The following is a 13,782-nucleotide window of genomic DNA, read 5'->3' on the forward strand; positions in this document are numbered from 1 at the left end:
TAGTCCAACTTTCTGGACATCCACCTATTCTTTGTATCCTCAGCTATCTAGAACCCATACTCAGGAGTATTCCCTCTCCGAAGTCCTCCATCTCTTCATTTTCCCACCTTTTGTTGTAATGTCAGTTATGATGAAAGGCCACTCATTCATATTCTCCTTTCTTAGCCATTATTAAGAATCAGAGAATCTTCGAATCATACAGAGCAGAAGAGGCCCTTTGGCCCGTTGAGTCTGCACCGACATGTGTGAAACACCTGACCTTCTACCGAAATCCATTTACCAGCTCTTGGCCATATGTTATGCCGAATGCTCATCCAGGAACTTTTTAAAGGGCTTGAGGCAACTTGCCTCGACCACCCTCCCAGGCAGTGTATTCCAAACCGTCACCATCCACCGGGCCGGATAAAAAGGTTTATCCTCACATCCTCCCTAAAACTCCTGCCCCTCACCTTGAATCTATGTCCCTTCATGACTGAGCTTTCAACTAAGAGGTACAGCTGCTCGTTATCCATTCTGTCTGTCACATTCTCCCCGTGTCTGCATAGGTTTCCTCTGGGTGCTCCGGTTTCCTCCCACACTCCAAAGATTTGCGGGTTAGATTGATTGGCTATGCTAAACTGCCCTTTAGTGTCCCAGGATGCGTAGGTTAGAGGGATTAGCAGGGTAAATATTTGGAGTTAAGGGGGTAGGACCTGGGTGGGATTATTATTGGTGCAGACTCGATGGGCCAAATGGGCCTCCTTCTGCACTGTAGGGTTTCTATGATTTCTACGAAGACTAGTTTTACAACCTTATTTATTGTCACAGCAATGATTAGATAACCTAGTAAAGACTAATGGACTAAACCTGGGATCTTATTGGTCTACATGGCTCAGACACTTAGGAGAATCATCCCAGTGAGCTGTGTTAAAATAATGTTCTTCATAACTGCAAATATATTTTTTTAAATCATGAAAGAGAATTGAGTGAATCAGTACAGTCATCTTGTTTCTAAAACCTAGTTTCATATCAATTCTTAATTAACTAGACTTCTTCATAGATACACAGTTTGTGAATTGAAATTGGAGTTCCTTGGAGCTCAGCTAAAAGCACAAAACTGCCTTGACATGAAATGGAATTCTTATTTTGAGGTTGTAAGCTGATCTGTGAGGAGACATTGATGACTATGTGGGAGGTAGGATCATGTAAGTTTGCCAATGACACAAAGATTGGCCGGGTGGTTAACAGTGAGGCTATGTGCCTTGGGTTACAGGAAGGTATCGATGAGATAGTCAAATGGGCGGAAAAATGGCAGATGGAATTTAACCCTGAAAAGTATGAGGTGATGCACTTTGGAAGGAGTAATTTGACATGGAAGTAAACTATGAAAGGTCTGGCACTGGGAAGTTTTGAAGAACAAAGGGACCTTGGTGTGTTTGTCCATAGATTCCTGAAGGCGGAAAGGCAGGTCAATAGGGTAGTGAAAAAGGCATATGGCACATGCGACTTTATCAATCGGGATATAGATTAAAAAAGCAGCTAGGTCATGATGGAGTTGTATAGAACTTTGGTGAGGCCACCGCTGGAGTACAGTGTGCAGTTCTGGTCACCACATTGTAGGAAGGACGTGAACGCATTGGAGGGGGTGCAGAGGAATTTCACCAGGATGCTACCTGGATGGAACATTTAAGTTATAAAGGGGGATTGGATAGGCTTGGGTTGTTTTCGTTGGAGCAGAGAAGACTGAGGGGCGACCTGATTGAGGTGTTCAAAATTATGAGGGGCATGGACAGTGTGGTCAGGAGCAGCTATTCCCCTTCGTTGAAGGTCAGTTACGAGGGGACACAAGTTAAAAGTGACGGGTGGGAGGTTTAGAGGGAATCCGAGGAAAACCTTTTTACTCAGAGGGTGGTGATGGTCTGGAATAAGAACATAAGAAATAGGAGCAGGAGTAGGCCATCTGGCCCTTCGAGCCTGCCCCGCCATTCAACAAGATCATGGCTGATCTGAAGCGAATCAGTTCCACTTACCCGCCTGCTCCCCATATCCCCTAATTCCCTTATCGATCAGAAAACTATCTACCCGTGATTTAAACATATTCAACGAGGAAGCCTCCACCACTTCAATGGGCAGAGAATTCCAGAGATTCACTACCCTCAGAGAAGAAGTTCCCCCTCAACTCTGTTCTGAACCGGCTCCCCCTTATTTTGAGGCTGTGACCTCTAGTTCTGGTTTCCCTTCTAAGTGGAAAGAATCTCTCCACCTCTACCCTATCCAGCCCCTTCATTATCTTATATGTCTCTATAAGATCACCCCTCATCCTTCTAAACTCCAACGAATACAGACCCAATCTGTTTAATCTCTCCTCAAAAGCTACACCCCTCATCTCCGGTATCAACCTGGTGAACCTTCTCTGCACTCCCTCCAAGGCCAATATATCCTTTCGCAAATAAGGGGACCAAAACTGCACACAGTACTCCAGTTGCGGCCTCACCAGTGCCTTGTACAGTTGCAGCAAGACCTCCCTGCTTTTATATTCTATCCCCCTCACGATAAAGGCCAACATTCCATTCGCCTTCTTGATCACCTGCTGCACCTGCAGACTGAGTTTTTGCGATTCGTGCACAAGGACCCCCAGGTCCCTCTGCACAGTCGCACGATGTAATTTTTCTCCATTTAAATAATATTCCAATTTACTATTATTTCTTCCAAAGTGGATAACCTCACATTTGCTAACGTTATATTCCATCTGCCAGATCCTCGCCCACTCGCTCAGCCTATCCAAATCTCTCTGCAGACTTTCCGCGTCCTCCACGCAATTCGCTTTCCCACTCACCTTGGCACCGATCCCTGCGGCACGCCACTGGTCACCAACTGCCAACCAGAAAAGCACCCATTTATCCCAACTCTCTGCTTCCTGTTAGATAGCCAATCCCCAATCCACGCCAACACCTTACCCCTAACTCCGTGCACTGCCTCGGAGGATGGTGGAGGCAGGATGCCTCACCTCCTTTAAAAAGTTCCTGGGTGAGTACTTGGCACGCCTTAACATTCAAGGCTATGGGCCAACCCACTCTGTCTATCACACAGACAGTGGCCCAAGACGAGAATCGAACCCAGGTCCCTGGAGCTGTGAGGCAGCAGTACTAACTACCGTGCCATCAAGTCTCCCCCTTGGTCTTAGTTCTCCTGGGTCACCAGCAAAGATAACTGACCAGGGATTCTCTCCAGATCATTATGCACTAATCTTTATTGGAATAGTACAAATATTTATGCATGAGCAGATTACATGGGCAGGACGTTTGGACCCTGCCAGTGATGGGAATGGAGGTGGTTGCAGACTGAAAATGCTAGATTTGAGTGGCATTGCAGTTTCCCAACTGTTCTTGGCAGTAGTCATGTTTCTTGAGGCAGGTTCGAGGCTGGCAGGATAATAGAACAAAGAAAATTACAGCACAGGAACAGGCCCTTCAGCCCTCCAAGCCTGCACCGACCATGCTGCCCGACTTAACTAAAACCCCCTACCCTTCCGGAGACCATATCCCTCTATTCCCATCCTATTCATGTATTTGTCAAGACGCCCCTTAAAAGTCACTACCATATCCGCTTTCACTACCTTCCCCGACAACGAGTTCCAGGCATCCACTACTCTCCGTGTAAAAAATCTGCCTCGTACATCTCCTTTAAACATTGCCCCTCGCACCTTAAACCTGTGCCCTCTTGTAATTGACTCTTCCACTCTGTGAAAAAGCTTCTGACTATCCACTCTGTCCATGCCTCTCATAATCTTGTAGACTTTTGTCAGGTCGCCCCTCAACCTCCATCGTTCCAGTGAGAACAAACCAAGTCTCTCCAACCTCTCCTCATAGCTAATGCCCTCCATACCAGGCAACATCTTGGTAAATCTTTTCTGTACCCTCTCTAAAGCCTCCACATCTTCTTGTAGCGTGGCAGCCAGAATTGAACACTATGGGCCCGATTTTACCATTACGGGCGCGAAAACGTGGTAAAGTCGGGTGTGAGGCCATGAACGCGATCCACGCCCGCGCAAATGGCCATTTTACTGATGCCCGAGAATGGCTGCGATCCGATTCATGCCCGAAACGGGTGCAACGGCGATTTAAATGCATTTGCATGCATTTAAATTGAATTAATGAACTGCCCGCCCAACTTTATCAGCATGGATATGGAATGCACTGCCAAGTGAGGTGGTTGAGGCAGTTATGTTAGCCACATTTAAGACTTATCTTGATAGGCATATGAACAAACGGGGAATGGAGGGATATAAGCGGTTGGTTAGATAGGTTTATGTGATCGGGCAGAGGCTTGGAGGGCCGAAGGGCCTGTTCCTGTGCTGTACTTTGTTCCATGAAGGCTCCCAACTCTGTGAAAATCCAGCCCATAATCTCTAGTTACCTAGTCCAGTATTAATTTATACAGTAACTAGTACTCTTCTGAAAGTTTCTGGGATGAGGTATAGGGAAATTAATTAGCTGGTCTGCTGTACTGAGATTGGGTGAGGTAAGTGGAAAAAAAGAATTCTGAGTTATCAAATCCTTGTACAAACTTTACCTATTTAGAAAGCACAAAGCTAGAACCATTACTGTATATTCATGCCATGGTTTAGCACTTTAAAATAAGGACCTGGTCCGAAGAGTTTGCATGATGTATTCATCAGGCGTTTTGACTCTTAGGGGAGATCATAGAATAGAATCCCTACAGTATAGGAGGAGGCCATTCGGCCCATCAAGTCTGTACCGAACACAATCCCACCCAGACCCTATCCCTGTGATCCCACATATTTACCTTGCTAATCCCCGACACTTGGGTCAATTTACCATGGCCAATCCACCAAACCCGCACATCTTTGGACTGTGGGAGGAAACAGGAGCACCCGGAGGAAACCCACGCAGACATGGGGAGAAAGTGCAAACTCCACACAGACAGTGACCCAAGACGGGATTTGAATCTGGATCCCTGGTGTTGTGAGGCAATAGTGCTAACCACTATACCATCATGCCGCCCAAATCTACTGTGGTACTCGGGCCTTCCAAGGTGTTAGGTTAACTTACCTTTCCTGTGGTATTGCAAACCAGTACTCATGTTTCCTGTCCCTCTGGGCATATTGCTGCATGGTAGCACTTGCAATAGATACAAATGTCTTCCTCATGGGCTTCCCAACTCTCAAACACAAGAACTTGTGAGATCGATGCCGCCTTTTCTCTTTTAGTGTGACACCACCTGAGATTCAATTTCAAAAGCACAAAATTAATCCTTTTCATTTTAAATTGAAATTCCTGTTTGAGATGTACAGCAATATGTAAAAGTATAATGTGAAGCATTTTGATGAGAGGCAATATAGCGAAATATATATGCCATATTAAAGACAGTGCAAGAACAGAAACATTCCAAATTCAGTAGTAATTTTCAAAAATAAATTGGATATGTATTATATATGTAACTAAAGTGAATATTGGTCCTTTGGAAGATGAGGCTAATAGTGGGGAACACAGAAATGGCTGAAACACTAAATCAATATTTTACCTCAGTTTTAACGATGGAGGACACGGGTAACAGAACATCCCAGTAACAGAAAATGCAGAGGTTATGGAAAGGAGAGAACTTAGAACTATCATCATCATTGGTAAAAAGTACTTGGCAAACTATTGGGATTGAAGGCAGGAAGTTCCCAGGGCCTGATGGCTTACATAAGAACAAAGAAAATTACAGTGCAGGAACAGGCCCTTCGGCCTTCCAGGCCTGCACCAATCATGGTGTCCATCTGAACGAAAACCCCCTACCCTTCCGGAGACCATATTCCTCTGTTCCCATCCTATTCACATATTTGGCCAACGCCCCTTAAAAGTCACTGTCATATCTGTTTCCACTATCTCCCCTGGCAGCGAGTTCCAGGCACCAACCAACCTCTGTGTGAAAAACTTGCCTCGTACATCTTCTTTAAACCTTTCCCCTCACACTTAAAACCTATGCCCTCCAGTAATTGACTCTTCTACCCTGGGCAACCCTGTCTATGTCCCTCATAATCTTGTAGACTTCTATCAGGTCACCCCTCAACCTCCGTCGTTCTAGTGAGAACAAACCAAGTTTCTCCAACCACTCCTCATAGTTAATGCCCTCCATACCTAGCAACATCGTGGTAAATCTTTTCTGTACCCTCTCCAAAGCTTCCACATCCTTCTGGTACTGCGGCGAACAGAATTGAACACCATATTCCAAGTACGGTCTAACTAAGGTTGTATAAAGCTGCAACATGACTTGGCAATTTATACATCCCAGGATCTTAAAAGAAATGGCATTGGAGATGGTGGATGGTTCCGATATTCTAAAATTCCCTGGACGTGGGAAAGGTACCAGAGGATTGGAAAAATGCTTTTTAACACCCTTATTCAAAAAGGGAGGAAGGCAAAATGTAGGAAACTATAGACCAATTAGTTTAACATCGATAATTGGGAATTTATTAGAATCCATTTTAAACAATAACAGGACATTTAGAAAGTCAAAATACAATCCATCAGAGTTAGCTAGGTTTTATGAAGGGTAAATCCTGTCTGACTAATTTGCTTGAGTTCTTCAATGATATAACAAGCAAGAAGGATAATGGGGATCCTGCTGATGTAGTATATCTGGACTGCCAGAAGGTATTTAATAAGGTGCCACACAAAAGGTCAGCACACAAGGTTAGTTCACATGGTATTAGGGGTAATTTATTAGCTTGGATAGGGGATTGGCAGAAAGCAGAGAGTCGGGATAAGTGTGTCTTTTTCTGGTTGGCAAGATGTAACTAACTATTTACAATCTATATTACTGACTAAGATGCAGGGATAGTCGGTACCAAAGCCAAATTTGCAGATGGCACTAAAATAGGTGGGACAGTAAATTGTGACAATGAATTAAGAAATTTACAAATGGATATGGATAGGTTAAGTGAATTGGGCAAAATTTGATGGAGTTGAATCGGGGTAAGTGTGAGGTTATCCATTTTGGTCGGCAAAATACAAAGGCAGTTATCTGAATGGAGAGAAACTCAAATGCTTCAGTGCAGAGGGATTGGGTATCCTCGTTCATGAATTGCAGAAAACTCATATACAGGTTCAGAAGGTAATAGGGAAGGCAAATTGTATTTTGGCATTTATTGCGAAAGGAATAGAATATAAAAGTAGTGTTGCTGCATTAATGAGATCACACTTAGAATATTGTGGACAGTTTTGGTCCTCATTCTTGAGGAGGGATATAGTTGCATTGGAGGCGGTTCAGAGGAGGTTCACGAGATTGATTCCAGAGGTGAGGGGTTTATCTTACGAAGAGAGATTGGGCAGTTTAGGCCTATACTACTTGGAGTTGAGAAGTATGAGAGGAGATCTAATTGAGGTGTACAAGATGATGAGGGGGATTAATAAAGTAGATGTGGAGAAGATGTTCCCTCTTGTAGGGTAATCTAAACAAGCGGTCATAGTTTTAGGATAAGCGGTGGCAGACGAGGAGAAATTACTTCTCAAAGGGTCATGAGCGTCTTGATGACCTCAGTTTAGTCAGGGAAAATGAGAAAATAATAGATATAAGTTATAAGCAGATAGTCACACCGGGGCCTCAGAAGGAAGACAAGTGGGTCACAGTTAGGAAGGGTAAAAGTCATAAGGGTCATGTACCAGAAAGTACCCCAGTGGCGGTCTCCCATAATAGTACGGGCTGGGCAACAGATGGGAGAGGGGAAGGGAGTGAGCAGTCAGTGGAGGGATCCCCTGTGGTTGCCCTCCAAAATAGATATATTGTTTTGGATTCTGTGGAGGGGGATGACCGTCCAGGGGTAAGCCACAAAGACCAGTTTGCCTGCACAGACACAGGCTCAGAGGCCCAGAAAGGGATTAGGAGAGAAATAGTGGTGGGGGATGCGATGTTTAGAGGCACGGACAGGCGGTTCTGCGGGCGTGAACGAGACTCCAGGATAGTAGTCTGCCTCCCTGGTGCCGGGGTACTGGATGTCTCCGAGAGGGTAGGAAGCATATTAAAAAGGGAAGGTAATCAAACAGATGTAATTGTACACATTGGTGAAAATGACGTAGGTAGAAAGAGCAGGGGGGTCATACGAGAGCAATTCAGGGAGATGAGTGCGAGGCGAAAAAATAAGGCCTCTAGGGTAGCAATCTCTGGACTGCTCCCAGTGCCTCGTGCTAGTGAGGCCAGGAACAGGGAGATTCTACAATTGAACACGTGGCTAAAGGACTGGTGCAACAGGGAGGGTTTCAAATTCATAGATCATTGGGAAGTCTTCATGAGAGGATGGCACCTGTACGGAAAGGATGGGTTACACCTTAACTGGAAGGGCACAAATATCCTGGCTGGGAGTTTTGCTGGAGTGTTTCGACAGGGTTTAAACTAGTGTGGCAGGGGTGGGGATCAAAACAGTAGGTCAGTAAGTACTGAGGCTGGGGTCGAGCTGGGGGCCAGGGCAAGGCTAGCTAAGAAGAGGAGCACTCTGGAGGAGGAGGACCTGACTGGGCCTGGAGGTCTGGAGTGCATCTGCTTCAATGCGAGGAGCGTAACGGGTAAGACAGACGAACTTAGGGCCTTAATGCTTACGCGGAATTTGGATGTGGTTGCGGTGACAGAGACATGGTTAAAAGGACAGGACTGGCAGCTGAATATTCCGGGGTATAAGTGTTTTAGGCGAGACAGAGGAGGGGCTAAAAAAGGTGGGGGAGTAGCAGGACTAGTTAAGGAGCATATTACAGCGGTGCAGAGGGTGGACAATTTAGAAGGGTCATGTAATGAGTCGCTGTGGGTGGAGCTCAGAAACAGGAAAGGTGCAATCACTATGCTGGGGGTATACTACAGGCCACCCAATAGCCCACGGGAAGTGGAGGAACGGATATGTCAGGAGATTCTGGATATGTGCAGAAAAAATAGGGTTGTTGTAGTGGGAGACTTCAATTTCCCTGGTATAGACTGGAAAGTGCTTAGGGCTGGGGGTCTGGACGGGGAGGAATTTGTAAAATGCGTACTGGAAGGTCCTTTGGAACAGTATGTAGATAGCCCAACTAGAGAGGGGCTATACTGGATCTAGTCCTGGGAAATGAGCCCGGTCAGGTCGTCAAAGTTTCGGTCGGGGAACATGTGGCAAATAGTGACCACAACTCTGTTAACTTTAGGATAGTAATGGACAAGGACAAGTGTTGTCCTAAGGGTAGGGTGCTAAATTGGAGGAAGGCTAACTATAGCCGGATTAGGCAGGAATTGGTGGCCATTGATTGGGAGGGGCTGTTCGGGGGTAAGTCCACGTCTGGCATGTGGGAGTCTTTTAAGGAACAGTTGATAAAGCTGCAGGACAGGCGTGTGCCTATAAAAGGAAGGATAGGAAAGGTAGGATTCGAGAGCCGTGGATAACCAGGGAAATTGAGGATCTGATCAAAAAGAAAAAAGGGCGGCACGGTAGCGCAGTGGTTAGCACTGCTGCTTCACAGCTCCCAGGGACCTGGGTTCGATTCCTGGCTTGGGTTACTGTCTGCGTGGAGTTTGCACATTCTCCTCGTCTCTGCGTGGGTTTCCTCCGGGTGCTCCGGTTTCCTCCCACAGTCTAAAGATGTGCAGGTTAGGTTGATTGGCCATGCTAAAATTGCCCTTAGTGTCCTGGGATGCGTAGGTTAGAGGGATTAGTGGGTAAATATGTAGGGATATGGGGGTAGGGCCTGGGTGGGATTGTAGTCAGTGCAGACTCGATGGGCCGAATGGCCTCTTTCTGTGCTGCAGGGTTTCTAAGATTTCTAAAAGAGAGGCGTACGTTAAGTCCAGGCAACTGAAAACAGATGCAGCTCTGGAGGAATACAGAGAGAGTAGGAAAGAACTCAAACGGGGAGTTAGAAGGGCAAAAAGAGGTCATGAAATGTTCTTAGCAGACAGGATTAAGGAGACCCTAAGGCTTTTTATTCATATGTTAGGAACAAAAGAGTTGTCAGGGAAAAAGTCGGACCTCTCAGGGACAAAGGAGGGGAATGATGCCCAAGGGAATAGGGGAGATCCTAAATGAATACTTTGCATCGGTATTCACAAAGGAGAGGGACTTGTTGACTGGGAGTGTCTCAGAGGGAGGTGTTGACCCGTTAGAGAGAATCTCCATTACAAGGGAGGAAGTGTTAGGTTTTTTAGGTCACATTAAAACTGACAGATCCCCAGGGCCTGATGGCATTTATCCTAGACTGCTCAGGGAGACAAGAGATGTAATTGCTGGGCCTCTGACGGAAATCTTTGTCTCTTCATTGGACACAGGTGAGGTCCCTGAGGATTGGAGGATAGCGGATGTGGTACCGTTATTTAAGAAGGGTAGCAGGGATAACCCAGGTAATTATAGGCCACTGAGCTTGATGTCCATGGTAGGAAAATTGTTGGAGAGGATTCTTCGAGACAGGATGTATGCACATTTAGAACGGAACAATCTCATTAGTGACAGACAGCATGGTTGTGTAAGAGGGAGGTCGTGCCTTACAAATTTGGAGGAGTTTTTTGAGGAAGTGACAAAAACGGTTGACGAAGGAAGGGCTGTGGATGTCGTCTATATGGATTTCAGTAAGGCATTTGACAAAATCCCTCATGGCAGGTTGGTTAAGAAGGTTAAGGCTCATGGGATACAAAGAGAGGTGGCTAGATGGGTAGAGAACTGGTTTGGCCACAGGAGACAGAGGATAGCAGTCGAAGGGTCTTTTTCCGGCTGGAGGTCTGTGACCAGTGGTGTTCCGCAGGGATCTGTACTGGGACCTCTGCTATTTGTGATATGTATAAAATGATTTGGAAGAAGGTGTAACTGGTGTTATCATCAAGTTTGCGGATGACATGAAGATGGCTGGACTTGCGGATAGCGATGAACATTGTCGGACAATACAGCAGGATATAGATAGGCTGGAAAATTGGGCGGAGAAATGGCAGATGGAATTTACTCTGGATGCATTTTGGAAGAACTAATGTAGGGTGGAGTTATACAATAAATGGCAGAGCCATCAAGAGTATAGAAACACAGAGGGACCGAGGTGTGCAAGTCCACAAATCCTTGAAGGTGGCAGCACAGGTGGAGGTGGTGGTGAAGAAGGCATGTGGTATGCTTGCCTTTATAGGACGGGGTATAGAGTATAAAAGCTGGAGTCTGATGTTGCAGCTGTATAGAACGCTGTGTCCAGTTCAGGTCGCCGCACTACCAGAAGGACGTGGAGGCTTTAGAGAGTGCAGAGAAGGTTTACCAGGATGTTGCCTGGTTTGGAGGGTCTTAGCTATGAGGAGAGATTGGGTAAACTGGGCTTGTTCTCCCTGGAACGACGGAGAATGAGGGGAGACCTAATAGAGGTGTACAAAATTATGAAGGGTATAGATAGGGTGAACAGTGGGAAGCTTTTTCCCAGGTCGGAGGTGACGATCATGAGGGGTCATGGGCTCAAGGTGAGAGGGGCGGGGTATAACTCAGATGTCAGAGGGACGGTTTTTACACAGAGAGTGGTGGGGGCCTGGAATGCGCTGCCAAGTAGAGTGGTGGAGGCAGACACGCTGGCATCGTTTAAGACTTACCTGGATGGTCACATGAGCAGTCTGGGAATGGAGGGATACAAACGAATGGTCTAGTTGGACCAAGGAACAGCACAGGCTTGGAGGGCCGAAGGGCCTGTTTCCTGTGCTGTACTGTTCTTTATTCTTTGTTCTTTGGGTCTGTGGAATTCACTGCCCCAGAGTATAGTGGATGCCAGAACATTGAGTAAGTTTAAGGAAGAGGTGGATAGATTTCTAATTAGTAAGGGTTTGAAGGTCTCTGGTGAACAAGCAGGAAGGTGGAGTTGAGGCCAATATTAAATGCGGAGCAAGTGCAGACAAGTGTGAGGTATTGCACTTTGGAAGGACAAACCAAGGTAGAACATACAAGGAAATGGTAGGACACTGAAGAGTGCAGTAGAACAGAGGGATCTGGGAATACGATACATAATTCCCTAAAAGTGGCGTCACAGGTAGATAGGGTTGTAAAGAGTGCTTTTGGTACATTGGCCTTTATAAATCAAAGTATTGAGCATAAGAGTTGGAATGTTATGGTGAGGTTGTATAAGACATTGGTTAGGCCGAATTTAGAGTATTGTGTGCAGTTGTGGTCACCTAATTACAGGAAGGATATTAATGAGGTTGAAAGAGTGCAGAGAAGGTTTACAAGGATGTTGCTGGGACTTGAGAAACTGAGTTACAGAGAAAGGTTGAATAGGTTAGGACTTTATTCCCTGGAGCGTAGAAGAATGAGGGGAGATTTGATAGAGTATATAAAATTATGATGGGTATAGACAGAGTGAATGCAAGCAGGCTTTTTCCACTGAGGCTAGGGGAGAAAAAAATTAGAGGACATGGGTTAAGGGTGAAGGGGGAAAAGTTTAAAGGGAATATTAGGGGGGGGGGGCTTCTTCACACAGAGAGTGGTGGGAGTGTGGAACGAGCTGCCAGATAAAGTGGTGAATGCGGGCTCACTTTTAACATTTAAGAAAAACTTGGACAGGTACATGAATGAGAGGGGTGTGGAGGGATATGGTCCAGGTGCAGGTCAGTGGGAGTAGGCAGAAAAATGGTTCGGCACAGCCAAGAAGGGCCAAAAGGCCCATTTCTGTGCTGTAATGTTCTATGGTTCTATCCACTGGCAATCCTCCGCCCCATCCGCAGCTCCTCCAACTTTGCATCATCCGTAAACCTACTAATCAGGCCAAGGCCACCTACGTTCTCCTCCAAATCATTTATAAATATCACAAATAACAATGGCCCCAGCACTGATCCCTGTGGAACACCACTGGTCACAGATCTCCAGTCAGAAAAACACCCTTCCACCACTACTCTCTGTCTTCTATGACCAAGCCAGTTCTATCATCCATCTGACCAGCTCACTATAGATCCCATGTGACTTTACCTTCTGCATCAGACTGCTATGGGGGACCTTGTCAAGGGCTTTGCTGAAGTTCATTTAGACAGCATCCAACACCAAGTCATCCTCATAAATCATCTTTGTTATTTCTTCAAAAATCTCAATCAAGTTTGTGAGACAAGACCAAGGCCATAATTTTCCAAATGTGAGTAAATCCTGTCCCTAAGAATTTTCTCCAATAATTTCCCTATCATTGATGTAAAGCTCACTGGCCTGTAATTTCCCGGATTATCACTGTTGCCCTTCTTAAACAAAGGAACAACATTGGCTCTTCTCCAGTGCTCTGGGACCTCTGTTGGCAGCATGGTGGCACAGTGGTTAGTATTGCTGCCTCACAGCGCCAGGCTCAATTCGGCCTTGGGTGACAGTGTGTGTGGAGTTTTCACATTCTCCCCATATCTGCATAGGTTTCCTCCTGGTGCTCCAGTTTCCTTCCACAGTCCAGAGATGTTCAGGTTAAGTGGATTGGCCATGCTAAATTGCTCCTTAGTGTCCCAGGGTGTGTGGGTTAGGGGGATTAGTGGGGTAAATATGTGGGGTTACGGAAATAGTGCCTGGGTAGGTGCAGACTCAATGAGCCGAATGGCCTCCTTCTGTCCTGTAGGGATTATATGATTCTTTCCTGTGACTGAAGAGGATAGTCATGATGTGGAGATGCCGGCGTTGGACTGGGGTAAACACAGTAAGAAGTCTCACAACACCAGGTTAAAGTCCAACAGGTTTATTTGGTAGCAAATGCCACTAGCTTTCGGAGCGCTACCGATGAAGGAGCAGCGCTCTGAAAGCTAGTGGCTTTTGCTACCAAATAAACCTGTTGGACTTTAACCTGGTGTTGTGAGACTTCTTACTGAAGAGGATAC

The 13,782-nt window shown here is 45.9% G+C and overlaps 1 protein-coding gene across 11 annotated transcripts in view; it reads right to left on the bottom strand.

Annotated features, from left to right (window-relative positions):
- oxr1a (oxidation resistance 1a) overlaps nt 1-13,782 on the bottom strand; it is an 894,274-nt gene that overhangs the window by 229,578 nt on the left and 650,914 nt on the right. For all 11 annotated transcript variants that reach the window (XM_078216653.1, XM_078216656.1, XM_078216650.1 and 8 more), the window contains one exon: nt 5,052-5,220. In XM_078216653.1, coding sequence (XP_078072779.1) covers nt 5,052-5,220 — 169 coding nt within the window. The remainder of the gene's footprint in view (nt 1-5,051; nt 5,221-13,782) is intronic.

This window comes from Mustelus asterias, chromosome 7 (genome assembly GCF_964213995.1).
Source record: "Mustelus asterias chromosome 7, sMusAst1.hap1.1, whole genome shotgun sequence".
NCBI classification, from domain to species: Eukaryota; Metazoa; Chordata; class Chondrichthyes; order Carcharhiniformes; family Triakidae; genus Mustelus; species Mustelus asterias.